Source organism: Strix aluco, chromosome 13 (genome assembly GCF_031877795.1).
Source record: "Strix aluco isolate bStrAlu1 chromosome 13, bStrAlu1.hap1, whole genome shotgun sequence".
NCBI lineage: Eukaryota > Metazoa > Chordata > Aves > Strigiformes > Strigidae > Strix > Strix aluco.
In genome coordinates, this window is record NC_133943.1 from 21,576,216 (window position 1) to 21,590,511 (window position 14,296).

The 14,296-nt window shown below is 46.9% G+C and overlaps 1 protein-coding gene across 5 annotated transcripts in view; it reads right to left on the bottom strand.

Moving 5' to 3' along the window:
- The window catches only part of NRG2 (neuregulin 2), a 171,689-nt gene that overhangs the window by 21,170 nt on the left and 136,223 nt on the right, over positions 1 to 14,296 (bottom strand). For 4 of the 5 annotated variants that reach the window (XM_074839009.1, XM_074839008.1, XM_074839007.1 and 1 more), the window contains 2 exons: positions 13,698 to 13,818; positions 2,667 to 2,725 (listed from right to left, as the gene is read on the bottom strand). In XM_074839009.1, coding sequence (XP_074695110.1) covers positions 2,667 to 2,725; positions 13,698 to 13,818 — 180 coding nt within the window. Of the gene's footprint in view, positions 1 to 2,666; positions 2,726 to 2,977; positions 3,055 to 13,697; positions 13,819 to 14,296 lie in introns of all 5 variants that reach the window. The other variant, XM_074839010.1, reaches the window with a different exon arrangement.

Consider the following 14,296-nt stretch of genomic DNA (forward strand, 5'->3'; position numbering starts at 1 on the left):
TCACATACACAAAGATAGCCTGAACTCCTCGAGTACATGGGGAGTTTTACCTAAGCAAAATCTGAATAAGAGTTTAAACTGATGAGATAGGAAGCTGCTCCCAGAGGGAAGACACACACCTGGCATGATGCTGGGATGCTGTACCTTCTCCATCTCTGGCCCAAATTCAGCAAAGTATCTGCCATATCTTTTCAGAACAGCACCTTAAATTTAGTTCACTCTGCAGAGACTCTCACTCGGCCCTGGAATATACCTACTAAAAGTCATATTGTAATATTTAATTCTGATATTTAATAATATTAAAGAATCAGAAGGCTCCAATCTGAAAACCTAAAATACTCCAAATGCATTTAAAACACCCCCAGTGTAGGTGTCATTATTTACTATTTAAGTACCTGTCAAGGCTGGCAATGTTCTCAAAACATGAATCAGGACAGAGCTATTTTATTTCCAGTGGAAATGCCTGAACCTCATTTAATCTGTTTCAGCTTTTGACCTGTCAGAACCCATATGGGATGAAGCACTAAGTTTATTATAGAGCAACAACAACTTCGACTGTGCCCTAATTATTGATCAAAGTAGAAAGTAAGCCTTTGCACAGTCCAGAGTCAAGTGAAACACCTCTCCTATTCAGAAAGTGCAAGTTCAGTGCATGCTTTTCTGCAGTGTTTCTGCTACATATATTACCCAACTGTGACCTGAAAGTGAAAACAGCTATAAACACATATGAATCATCTTCTTAGATGATTTTTATCCAAGTTCAGACAGGTAACCTGGATTGTTAATCTGTTTTTACCTTACTATCCTGTGGTTAAAGCAGAATTGAGGTAAGTAAATGTACATATGCCGGTCTTAAAGTTCTTATTGTTCCTTTAACACATGAATAAAATTTAAACAAATTTCATTCCCATAAAGAGCTGGATTCTGCAGGCTGGGCAAAAAACACAATGCTGTTTACTCTTGTCATTAATGTTCTGAAAAGGCATTTTCCTGACATAAAACTAATTTTCACCCCTGATTTGGTTTTGCAGCATGGTAGCAATAATGTTTAAGCCTGTTGGATACCACCTCATGAAACATGCTATAAATCACCTTCATTGGGTGAGCATCCCACTGCTGTCTGCAGCCAGGGTCTCTGATACCATGGGCTTAAAAGCAGAAAGGAAACCCTTTAGCATCAGGTTAAGGATCAAAACAGAACATTTTGTTTTGTCAATTTAATAAGAGCTTACTTGGATGTTTTAGTCTGAAAAAATAAATCAATGGAGGTTTCAACTTTTGAAGCCAATTTGGAACAAAAGGCAATGTAAAAACATCAAGCTGTCCCAAGGGCCTCACAAAGCCTATTTGCATCTTGTCTGCATACTCTGTAGAAGGGAGTCTAATGGGAGCGCTTGCCAGCTATTAGCACGTGCTAATGAGACTCCTGCTACTGCCAGATCAGGATGAGGACTGCAGGATTTCTTACAGAGCGGTGGGAGAGGGGGTACTGGCAATCAAGGAGTCATCCTGGAGAGGCATTTCTCCTCTGGTTCCCACTAATTAAAGCCTCTTTTGTGGCGCTTTTAAAAAAGCCACTTTTTAAAACACCATTTGTGGGTGTCCAAATGGACAGCATGGAGGCAGGATAGGTCACACAGAGGGTCACCGTGGCCGATTTCCTGCACTGTAACTGCACCCCCTTTCAGGGCAGTTCTTACCCAGACCAGGACCCCACTGTCTGAGTATGGACCTGGAAAAATTACCTGCCTTGAACAAAATGAGCTAATGATGTCTATAAGCAATGTATCTCTGGAGACTTAGAGCCTGTAGGAACTGAAAACTAGAAACAGGGAAGCACTAAGTGCAAGGACTCTGGAGTATAGACACCCACTGAATAGGAGGTTAAAGGGTCAGTCACTGTGGTTAGGCACAACCCCAACTGCAAGGCTGTCCAACCCCGCAGGAGAGAGACAGGAACATCTCTGTGTCCAGAAGGGATACAGTCTGAGATGCCCAGTCAGCAGATTTAGCCTGCATCCTACGTGGTACTGAGGTGTGAGAAGCCCTGAGACAGTGGCAGCTACCAACGTGACCCCTGGGGCTTCAGGGGTGCAGGTTGCCCTGTCCAGCCCTCTGGGCCTGCTCCAGGCTCTGACTCTGAGCCAGCCTCCAACCACCTCACCCGAACAGCAACTGATGCTTACTTTAGCTTCTGGAAACAGAAATACAACCTCACCTCAGGGGAAATTTCATTACAGCCCTCGCTGTGATTTCCTCAGTTGGTACAGAGAGACTCACATACCCCCTTCGTGGGAAAATGCACATCTCTTGCACTGCACAACATAGTCCATCTTGAGACAGTAATGCTAGCAGATACAGCTTATCACACAGACTGTTCTCACACAGCACACCACATAACGTTGTGCCTTATTTGCATTTTGCATGAAAAGAGCAAGCAACATTAAGTTCAATCAGAAATGAAAGCAGAACCCATTCTATCAAATGGGGAGATAGTAAGACCCCAAATTCTCCTCTTGGACGCGATCACAGCTCCTCTTACGGCCAAGCAGAGCTGGGAGCGCACAAGGCAGGAAGAGGGCTCTTGGAGAACAGAAGAACCTGCTTTAAGGACACAACACAGAGCTACAATAACCAGGGAGAGAGAGAAGTAGAAAGAGACATACTGGAGAAGCTGACCATTGCGAAATGCTGACACCGGTCTCCTGTGAATTCGATGGGACACCTACCGGAAGAAAGAAAACCAGAAAGAGAGAAACAAGATAGCAAAATGACACCCAAACAGACTGAACTGAGGCCCCTTCTGATCCCTTCCACGGCTCCTATCCATCTGCTTTCAGCCTTCACCCTTACCTGCATCCCTAAGCCCTAGCCCAAAGCTGACACCAAGAGCCATTCCTGACTAGACCACTCTACATTCACCGCTGTGCCCGGGAGGTTTTAAGTAGTGTGGTGTATTTTTTGTCTTCAAACATACTTTGCTTAGGATCTGGCATGTACAATCGCAAAGGCAGTTTCTCCAAACATCTCTGTCCGAAGAATCCATTTGGACATCTGGAGGGGAAAAGGGGAGAAATCACAGAACATGTCTGGCACCATTCTTGAGGCTAAGGTCAGAAATAAAAAGTGCATTGTGATGAATGGAAAAAATAAAGGCTTTTACGCGCATATTTACTCTTCACTTTGCTTTAACCAGGCACCTGCAACATCAGCATTCCAGCTCTATTTTTGGCCTGGGTCTTCAAGCAGCCAGCCAAACCCCTCCTTTCCTCCTCTGCCTGCCTCCTTCCACCTCACCTGCTAGAAGCACCAGCTGGCAGGAAGATCGAGATGGGCTGGATGCTACTTTCAGAGACTGTCCTTGGAGCTGCTATCTAGACAAGACTGGCAAGAGGTGCCATAGAGCGGTGAGCAGCCGATCAGGCGACAGCGAGCGTTGTGTATGGCAAGCGTCTTCCTGTTATTACCCCAGAAGCACCCACAGGATGTTCCAGGGAAAAGGGTTACGTTGCAGTTAGAGAGAAAGCATGTGCAGAATCTCTGTGTTAACAGAGAGAAAGGGACAGAGAAGAAAGCTGAACCGAACAGATCTCACATGCTGCTCAACTGCGAGGCTCTCGGGCTATCCCAGCCAAGGTTATGTGATGGGCCAGGATGTGGCAGCTCATGGGCACGATGCTGCAGTGGCAGGGATGGTGCCCTGTGGACAAGGGCCATCAGACACAGGCCTCAGCTCGTGAGTAAGCTCCCCGGAGCAGCTCCCAGGCTGAGCCAGGTTTGGGGAGCACGGGGATGTAGGCAGGGGTGCAGCGGGAGGTGCTGTACCATGCCTGGTGCAGCAGCACCCACACCTCTGCGTTGTGACCTGCCACAGCTCCAGGTGAACCTGGGAAGTGATGGGAGCTCAGCAGTGGGTAGTCAAACGCTTCTCCCCCAGGCACCTATCTCTCTCCCTCACTTCACATCTTTTCTTCTGGCCTCTTTGGATAGTCCCTCAAAGTTATCCCTAGTTTTCTTGAAGTCCCAGTGCTTACCTGCCTGTCCCACAACACCCTCCCTCCCCAACCAACCTCTCCCTCCTCTGTGCTTAAGAGGGTTTTATCACTGTAGCTAGCGTCTTAATGTTTGATTTACAACTTCCCGGGATAAGTGGGGCTGCAGGCTCTGCACCTCATACTTGTCAGACCTTCCTTGCTCTCAGATGCCACCCCACAAGATCTCACTATCCCTCAGTGTTCGGCAGACCCCAGCTGGTCAACAATAAGGGACTGAAAAACACCTCAGCAAAAAGGATGTGGACCAGAGTTCAATGCTTTGGCTCCCTTACAGTCCACTGTAAAGGACAGCAAGCAGCCAGTGTCAGACAACTGGTCCCAAACTGCGCATACGGTGGGGTGGAGCAGGGCAAGTGCAGGTCCAGGTCCCACGTGCTCACTGCCAGCCCTGCATGGGCAGTGCAGATCTGACCTTCTCATGCCTCCCAAAAGTATGCTAACGCCTGCTCCCAGTCTTCGGACACAGCAAAGGGGATGAGGAAGGGATGGCTTTGATGTTTAATAAGACCAAAGCTTTGTAGTTCCAAAGCTTGTTGGCAGATTAGTTCTGTACTGTTGTTCAAGGGCTATGGCAGCATTTGTTGTTCTTGACAGATTTAGGTTTAGATGGCATGTCACAGATAGGCAATTCCAGTCGCAATAAAAAAAGTCAAGAAGGGAGATGAATTCCTGCTTCTCTCTACTTGCTTAAGGGAACACAGAGAGTTTTTGTCAGCAACTATTTAGTTCCCTTGGGGGAAGAGGTAGAAATTGGAGAAGTCTTCCCTATTCATTATGACCAGAAAACCTGATTTTTAATAGTTCTCCCTCATCATGGACATACACTGATCGGGGCCAGCAGGTGGGGATCACATGAGAGAGCACTAGGGGCTCTCAGCAGCCACACCAGCTGCGTAAACTAAGGGTACACCAGCCCGTCTGTCAGGCCCACAAGCATACACACTTCTCCAAGCTGGAGGGCTCCTCTCCAAATGGGAGAAGTGAAATTCAGCTGAGGTCTGGGGAAGGACTTGAGGAGGCACCAGGTGGCTGGGCAAAAGGCAGAACAAGGTGTCAAGGTCTCCCAGCTGTGGTGACGGACATGGCTGGTGCCATTCCCCCAGTGCACAGATGTCTAAACCCTGCCTGGAGACCTGCATTAAAACTCCCAGGGCAAAAGGCTGAGACATTTGCTGACACACGGATACACCACTGCCACAGGCTCCTAAAGGAGGCCATCTGCCCATGGGACAACCTGCTGTACTCCAGAAGTAGTATGAGCCTCAGTGTTGGATACTGGATGCTTACAGGGGACCTGCAGGTGCACCTCTGAATCCAGCATGATCCAAGGAGAAGATACAAACAATAAAAGGCTGCATAATCTCTCCATCCCATCTACTGTTGTCCTCCTCAACAGCTCCAAACCTGTTCATCTTTCCTTTAAAGAAGGCATTTCCCAGATCTCCAAGGCAGGGTGCCCCATGTCCAGGGGACATTTCACCTGCTGTCCTTCTCGCAGAAGAAAGCTTTGGAAGGCCCTGTGTGACTGATGTGGCTTGACACCTGATTTCTTGCTGGCTTTCACTGCAGTTTTGGTAGGTCTGCACTAAGCAAAAAATCTGGTGCACCCTCATTGCCCATGACCAAACCTGTTTTCTGTGCTACACAGCATCTGGGGTTTGGGACCTGTGCTAACACCTCCATGTGGGAGTGTGCTGGGCTATTTGTGCTCCCCGAACTGCTCAGGGAGAACTTCAGGGCATGGCTCTGCATGAGGCTCCACTGAACTCCCTAATCCTACACTTAAGTTTCTCAGTAACCAAGTCACTTTTGAAACTGTAAATCTGACCCTCTGGTCAGGTAAATATCTTTGAAAAATTCATTCTCTTCTCTCATATTTGAACATTCATCTTGGAGCAGAGGAAAGGTAGACATACCGGTAATGTCGTTTCAATACCAGGGAGCCCAGCCAGCTCCAAGGAAAGCCCAGCCCAAGGGGTTACCATCAGACACGAGGCCTGTTGACCTTCCCCGTGGTGAAGCAGAGTAGGCTGGTGCTGGGAAGTGGAGTGAAGAAGATGCCCTGTTGGCAATCAAAGAGCACAAACCTGAGGCAGCTGGGTGATGTGGACTCAGAAGGACAGCCCTAGGGAAGCATGACTTTGGAGAAACCTTTAAGAGATTTCACTGGGATTCGAACAAGGCATCCAAAACAGAAGATGGCTTCCCAGTCCTGACTGGTAGAGTCATGGACTTATTCACAGGGTCCTCAAGGGTATCCAGTTTAGCTTGCAACATGCTGCCCATTTGTCTGGGATCTGAGATTTCATATATGTCGTGAGCACACCGACGGGGCTCAGGAGTGCTGCAGAATGAAGCAAATGTCCTACCCACCTCAAAAAGAGGTGCTTTGTCTGAAAGGAGCTAAAACTCTCAGGTGCACATCTGCAAGAGGTCAGCCAAGTCTGGAACCTCAGTGTGACTGAAACTGCATGCCATTAAGGAAAGACTTAAGATTATGTGAAAAATGGTGGAAGTAAATAAAAACCCAGAGAAAGAAATTGGTGAGAAGTGAAAAAGCAAAACATAACAGTGTCAAAGAAGCTTTGATGCCATGACAGCTACCACACAGCTCATCTTCAGATCTCTGCAGTCAGCCTAGTGTGAGTGGGGAAAAGAGCTTTCCAGGGAAGGCAGTAGATAACTGTCTTCTCTGTGTCTAGGACAGCTTAGGCTTTTCATCTTTAGTTACTAGTGAATCAGCACTGGGAGAAGTGACAGAAAAGAAGCCCTCATGAGGATGAGCACCTCTGTCACCTCCCAAGCTGTCAAGACACATGTGCTGCTCTGGTGTCCCTGGTTCCTGATTCCTCACAGGCAGGGCTGCTGGCAGCAACAGTGACCAGGAGACCTTAGAAAGCATGCAGTCCTCATGGTTTCCTTTTTTTTAGCTGACTCATATGTCTAGGCTGATGAAGATGATTTCTTATTTATTACTATGGTTCCAGATGTGACTTCTGGGAAAGAAATTTCCAGCATGCATTGAACATGAGTTTCCCAGTCTGGACAGGAAGAGCAGTGGAAAGCACACCTTCTGCATGCAGAATCTGCTGCCTGTGGTGCAGGCTTCTGGGCAGCTCTTCTTCAGTGGCCAAGCATATGGCCTGAGGGATACACCTGAAAGTTAAGGCTCACTAAGGTTGAGAACCATGAGATAGTCTTTGATCATGGCATCCTTCTTCCTGTACATTTGGCCCTAGTCAAGAGGTTTTGGCTGGCACTCCCAGAAAAATGGAGTCCCTCCTCCTTTTGAAAACTCTTGCAGGGACGACACAGATGGTGGACTATTCCTGCAAATAGTACCTTTGGACTTCCTGGTCCACTCCTGGGTGTCACAGAGGCCCAATATGTCTCTCCTCAAAGGCCAAGGGAAGTGGACAAAGCTGTGTCTGTAGGAACAGTCTTGGGGAAGCACAAGGCTACACCAGTCTCTTGCAAACAGCACCTTGTCCCCTCTCTAGCCTGTGTGGAGAACCCCCAAGACTGCCCGTGCTTAATTCCATCCATCTGTGCCTAACCAGGTGCATGAAAATTAAAAAAAATAGCCACATCTGAAAATTAATTACTTGAAAATGCCATTGATAAAACTGGTCAGGGTTTTTCTGTCCGGATTCTGTTGTTGCTGGAAAATGTCCAATTCTTTCAGTTTTGACTGATTCCTTATGACTCTTTTTTACCCCATTTTGAAAACATCCACAAAATTCTGCTGTTGGGTTCAGGATGCATTGCAGTTGAGTATTTACATGGTAAAAAAAAACGGAGTAAGATGATCAGCCAAATAAAACATCTCAAAAATTACACAGCAAAATGGTTCGAATGACCCATTTCTATGTTGTTTGCAGAGCACTTATTTATGAAAACTGAGAAACTTTGACCTTTTGCCCTGTATCAGGGCAGAGCAATAATTATTGTTAATTATTATTTGCTACTATTAATTAATAACATCATTATCATAACGTTCCTGCTGGAAGCAAAACTTTTTCTGCCTAGCTGTTGATCTGAATCTTCCAAGGGTTGGGACATTTCCTTTGCTCCCCCGGATCTTAATTAAAGTGTGCCAAATTCGGTAGCTCTCATAATGCAGTCCAGGTTACAGAAGAATGTGAACGAGCAGGTGCTTCAAAATAACGGGATAAGGAGAAGCTGTAGCAGAAGGACACAATGCACTGATAGAAGCAAATGGAGAAATGTTTCAAGCATGTTGCTTATTTGTGCGAAGGGCTGAAAAAGAAGACAGTTCTGTCATTGTCCCCTGACCAGTCCCAGATGATCAGGCTCTGGAGAGCCCCAAAAGGCTGGACTCCACAAAATCGCTGATGGGAAGAAAAGAAAGCAACCAGAATAAATACAGAGGCCTTATCCAGAGCAGCTAATCAAGGCATGTTTGCTGTATGGTAGTCTAAACCTCAGAGACACCAACTTCCAGGCTCAGTGAAGACAACAGCGCAGCTCCAACTGAGCTGTGGGAGCTCAGCAGGATCCGTGCTGTTGTCTTCACTGAGCCTTGCTGTTGCAGGGTCAGCTTCCACACCCCGATGGTTCTCAAGGGTCTACCATACTTACATGTGCATTAAAAAGCACACATTTAACAAGATGCATAGATGGGCCACTTGAACCTGAAAAGGTCCCTGATCTCATCACCTAAGACAAACAGCATGCAAAACCCAGTGAATGAGTCCTGGCTGGTTCGGGAGATTTGGAACAGGATGTTGAGATTTTCACCACTAGCTCAACACTGGGGGCTCTTCATTTCCAAGGGCGCTGCAACACCTCCCCACAGAACTGCTCATATATTCATGGCAAAGTGACATCCCCGTGGTTGCGCAATGTGCAACTTGTGCTGACCAGATCAGCAGAATCACTGGGAGGGACGGCATAGCTCCTGACACCACAGGGGACCTGAGCAAGCTGTGCTGCAAGGAGGACCACGGCTGTACGAGATCAGCCTGATGTTCACTCCTTTGAATGGTGCTCTGCAAAAGCACAGGGGAGCTGGCAACGTGGCTGACCCTTCAGAATGATCCTTCCCCTTTCCTGGGCAAATCTGCAGGAAACAATATACACGGAGGAGGTAAGCAAATGGGCTTCTAGGAAGTGAACATGTCATTTTGTAAATTGGTGATTTTCATACATCAGCCACTTTGAAAATGAATTGATCATTTCTCTTTTGCTTTGCTTTGCTTTTTATTCTCTCCTAGGCTTTCACTTTTTGCCTGAGGTCCTGCAGGCTTCTGACCTCACTCTCTCACGTAACACAATGCCGTCAGCCCAAACGCAGAGAGTCTGTTTATCTGTCAGCATTTGTAAATCCTTCAGCCTGACTATTGCAAGCACAAGGTCCAACATGATGGGGGGGTATTGCTCTATGAAGCTCTTTAAGTCTTCTGATCCCATGCAATTTAGGAAGATCCTGGCCCAGGGAACCAGCCACTTCGATTACGTCAACTGCACAAAAGAGTCTTGAAGAGTATTTAAGTGGCCAGAGAAGGACTGTGCAATGATGACACTTGGCTTTGTTTCTTTGTTTGGCTGGGAAGACCCCAACTGTAGATAATGTGTGCCAAAATCTAACTGGGAAAAAGAGGCTTTATGCTGTGATACACACACTAGCACAACCCCATGGGCATGGCACCCAGCAATGAAAGGTTAGAGCAGCCTCCAACTGCTCTAAGTTGTGCCAAGAACCCAATGGGCTCCAGGACCAAGGCAGACCCAAAATCAGAGGCTGATAGCCACCCCAAGCGCTATGTTCAGCTGGACACAACAAACCAGACACTGCTCTTTTGTGTCCCAGCCCAACTCAAGGCCTTGAGACTTGCTTGTGTGCATCCCTTCTGCAGGCACTGAATTTGCTCTAGTCAGACTTGCCGCTTCCCTACAGTTATGGTGAGAAATCAGTCCAAATTGTAAGGCCCCTCTGAGCAAAATGGTCTGGAGAAGGGTCGAGAAATTCTTTCTGTCAACAAGAGCCTGGGGCTTTTTAATTTACTAGGGCTGTTGAGTTAATTCTGTATGTGTGTGGCTCAGTCATTTCCTGGGTTTATGCTGAAAATTTGCAGAATATCTGAGGCAGATCACACTTCTCCCATCTAACTTCCAGGTGGTCTGTCTGCAGATCAAGATAACAGCACAGATTTTATCATGTTCAGGTTTCCTTTGACACTGGCATGTGTAGAATTTACTTCTAATTAATGACAAAATTATACAAGCACACAATCCAAAAAGACACAATTTCTGGAACAGTTCCAAGTCTTTTCTGGGCTCTTCCCCAGTGCAAGAAAACGCATTGTCCAAGGTCTAGCTGCAGTGTATTAAAAAGGGATGGAGGAGGTGAGTTTACAGGCAAACAGTTTGTTCCTCAGCATTTAAAACACCAGGAGGAACACGTTTCTGGGAAACCTGTTAAAAAGCCAGCTGCCAATTCAGGTGGTATCTGTAACATATCAAGTATGAGCCACTTCAGGAAAAGAAATAATTTGAGAACCCAGCTACTCTTTTTGCTCCAGAGTGCCAGGAGTAACTTGTACAGAAAAGATCTCCTACACTTGTGGACAACTGCAAACAATGAAATCCACTCCAGGAAGCTGATTACAGGATGGTGGCAGGTAGCAAAGAAGAACACTCTAAAATTCTGTTTTCTGATAGCTGGTATTGGAAAGGCTGGTAACATCACATGGGTGCCAGGGTGCTGGAATCTCCTCAGCACTCAGTGAAGGAGGACTGCAAGCTGGCATATGGTGCCAGAAGACCCCCAAGGTCCTGCTGACTCTAATCAGAATAGCAAAGTGGGAACAGCGCACGGACACATGTGTTGTTCCTGGCTCAAGATGTTCATGCAGCTCTTTGATCTCCAAGGCATTTGAAGAGATTGTATGCAGAAGGACTTATCAATGTCCTCCATGCTCATGTCTCAGAGGCACGGCATGGCTGCAGGACCAAGTCTGGCTCCCATGTTACAGAGTTCAGAAATGCAAGTCAAAGCCTGCATCTTTGCCTCCTCTAGTTTCTCCTCTTGAATCTGTATCGCGGCATCTTTCACAAACCACAGCAGCAGATCTCCTGTCTTGGTGTAATGAGGAAGCTGTGAAACATTTCAGCATTTTGCTAGTTTGCAGGCAGACAAATGTGAAGTCTATTTATCCATCATCAGCCTTCCCCAAGAATCATCCATTTTATTAGGAAAGCCATTTTATGGGAAATACTATGTTCAGCTCAAATGCTTCTACATTCCTCAATAACTAACTATTGTCTTCTGGAGTCCAGAAACCTAAAATGACACCACTTCAAAAGCCAGGATTTCTTATCTTCAGTCTATGAGTTAATGATAAAATACTTAAGGAGAATGAACATCCAGGTATCTTCTCAAGCAGTAAGATCAGAAACGACTGTACTGTGTGGAAGGCACCTGGGTCCCCTGGGTTCCTGTTAACACAGAACTGTCTTTTCTGGCAGCTGAATAGTGACAGTGCATACCTTCAAAGCACATCCTTTTGGTTAACATTTTGCTGCCCTTCCGTACACACCCATTCAATTCCCATCTGATTTTAGCAATTGGTATCTTGGGACTCATCAGAAAAGGAAATAATTTTACTATCTGCAAGTAAGGAAGGCTTTCAAGTGATATGAAATAATTAGGTCTGTTTTGTATGGCATATAAAATCTTAATGGTATCCATCACTGAGCTTCCTCTCTGTTCATCAGCTATCATAGCAGCCTGGTTTGAAGGTAGACTGTTTCTTCACAAGGCTGGAATTACTTTGGTTAAAACAGTCTGTCTACTGAAGACACTTGATAACTACCATGTGTATCCTTCATTAGGAAAAATGGAGCCTTACCATTATAGCTGTGTATGGCAGGAGTTCAGGTAACTCTTGCTGCAATTAGAAATGTATCCAATTTGAAAAGTCTTGGTCTGGATTCAAGTTCTTCCCAAAAGAAATAGCCTTGAGATCTACGCTTTTGGCACCACGTTGGTAGAGATATTGATTCATACACTCCTCCAGGCGTCAAGGGTTGAGCCCTCCCCAGTATGGAAAGATGGGAACTGCTGGGGCTTCCTGGGGCTACAGCTGCAGCAGAATAGTGGCTGTGACTTTGATTCATCATGTGGGGCTTCCCCCATGTTTCCGATGAGGAACTCTGGCAAGATGAACTTACGGTGTCACCAAGAAGCCAATGGCAGAGACAACTACCCTGAAGCACAGGTCTGTGGTGTACAAGGGCTGCTCTCACTTCACACACATGGAAGTGGAGGACCACAGCATCTGGTTTCTGTCCCACCCAGCTCTTTTTATGTCTGAAAGGACAAGCCTGGGAGAACTGGAAGACACTGTTCTTCCTATGTCCTGACCACCACAGCTGATTCTGCATTGGAAAGTGAGAGCATGGGAGCTCAGCAGAATGCATTTCCACATGGTCTTTCCTACTGCTCCGTGTCAAAACAAAGGAGTACTGGGAGAAAGGAGGAGTTGTGCTAAGCGTAGTCCAGCTCACAACCCTTCCAGAAGGGGTGATGGTTCTGTTCAGCTGCATCCTTCAAGGCCTGAGGAGCTGAGGTGTCTAGTGAGCATCACACCACACAGTGGCAGAGGTTCTAGGCTGACATCCACAGATGTAAATACCTTTGGCTGTGCATCTCCACGGAGAGGCCTCTGGGCCACGCAGGGCAAAAACAGTGAGCTCTGGGCTTCTCCAAGCTAGGCACAGTGACACCTGGGTCCTCAGGTGAGCTCAGGAGCTGCGTCTGCTTGGTAAATGCACACCAAGGGCACTACCTCATGCTCACTCCACAGGAGCCGGGGGGGCAGGTACAGGTGTGCTTTGGGTACTTACATCTCCATCATTGACATTCAGACTTCACTTATCATTCACAGTCCCCATTAGGCTTGAAGGGTGAGCTGTGAGATGCTATTGGGCTTGCTGGCTGTGATAGGTTTGAACCAGAGGTGAAAAGGTCTCACTCACATCCCGTTCCATATCCCTCGGACTATACAGCCCCACTTTAACCTCTCCAAGAAATGTCATTTGAAAGATAACTTAAGTCTCCCTGTTTGGGTTTTTTTTGGCAGGTTTTAACATTTGAAGGGGAGAAATAAACAACCCACATCCTGCCACAAAGTGGCCGAGAGTGGTGAACAGATGTGTGCTAAAGCTGCTTCTGGGCCCATGAGGTGCAGACAGGAGAGCTAAGAGGCAGGTCTCAGCAAGGGACCCCCTCCAGTCACAGAGGAGTGAGGTGACTGTGCACTGGGGAAAGCTGCCCTGGTCAGAGGGGAGGACATGTCAGCGGGGGACGCGGAGCTTTGACCTAGCTCAGGGAGAGCAAAAGGGACCCGACCCTGGAGCTGCAGAGGAGAAAAGGAAGAAAGGGAAAAGAAACAGCCAGGACAAACATATTCTTGGAAAAGTGAATAGTGGGACTCACACAAAAAAGAAAATATGAACCCTCCTCCCCCACCCCTCTAATCTCCCTTTCTGAACCTGCACAGCTCAAACTGCAATTGCCAGAATGTCAGAGCTACGCCTCCTCCGGCAGCTGCACAGAGGTCTCCTCTCCCCCAGCCAAGTAATTTCCATATTGACACAAGAACTACACTCACTTACTTGCAAGACAGCTGATTAATCCCCTCGATGTAGTAGCATACACCACCATTGACACAATAGGACTTGGCTGTTTCATTGCATTTTCTAGCATGCCCGGACCAGGAGGAGAGAGTTGTGGTTACTGCAAGGGGAAAAAAAACACACACAAAAAGGGTATATTGTTATTTCCTTTGTTGGGCAATTCTGTTTTCTTAGATGATTTTCAACTAGCTAATTTGCCAAAGTAAAAGCCCCAGAGCTACAAGCCTCAGCCTGTGCCTTTAGACCCACCTTCACCTCTCCAGGTCCTGGGTCTGCGACTTGACCTTTCCTTTCCCAGCAAAAGTGGCCAAGTGAGTGAGGAGCTGAGGACACGCCTTCCTCTAAGCAGCCAGCATGTCGGGACAAGATCATATTTTTGGCAAGCTGTAGGGAAAAGTGTCCCTTTCCCACCTCTCCTTGCCCTCCCCTTACACATGCATGCAACCCTGCAACAGCAGACAGGCAGGAGGGTAGGAAGAACACGTGCTGCAGAGTCACAGAGTCATGGTGACATGCTGCTGAGGCCTGATTTTCACCATGATACTGGACCAAGATCCAGAGATACTGCAGGGGACATT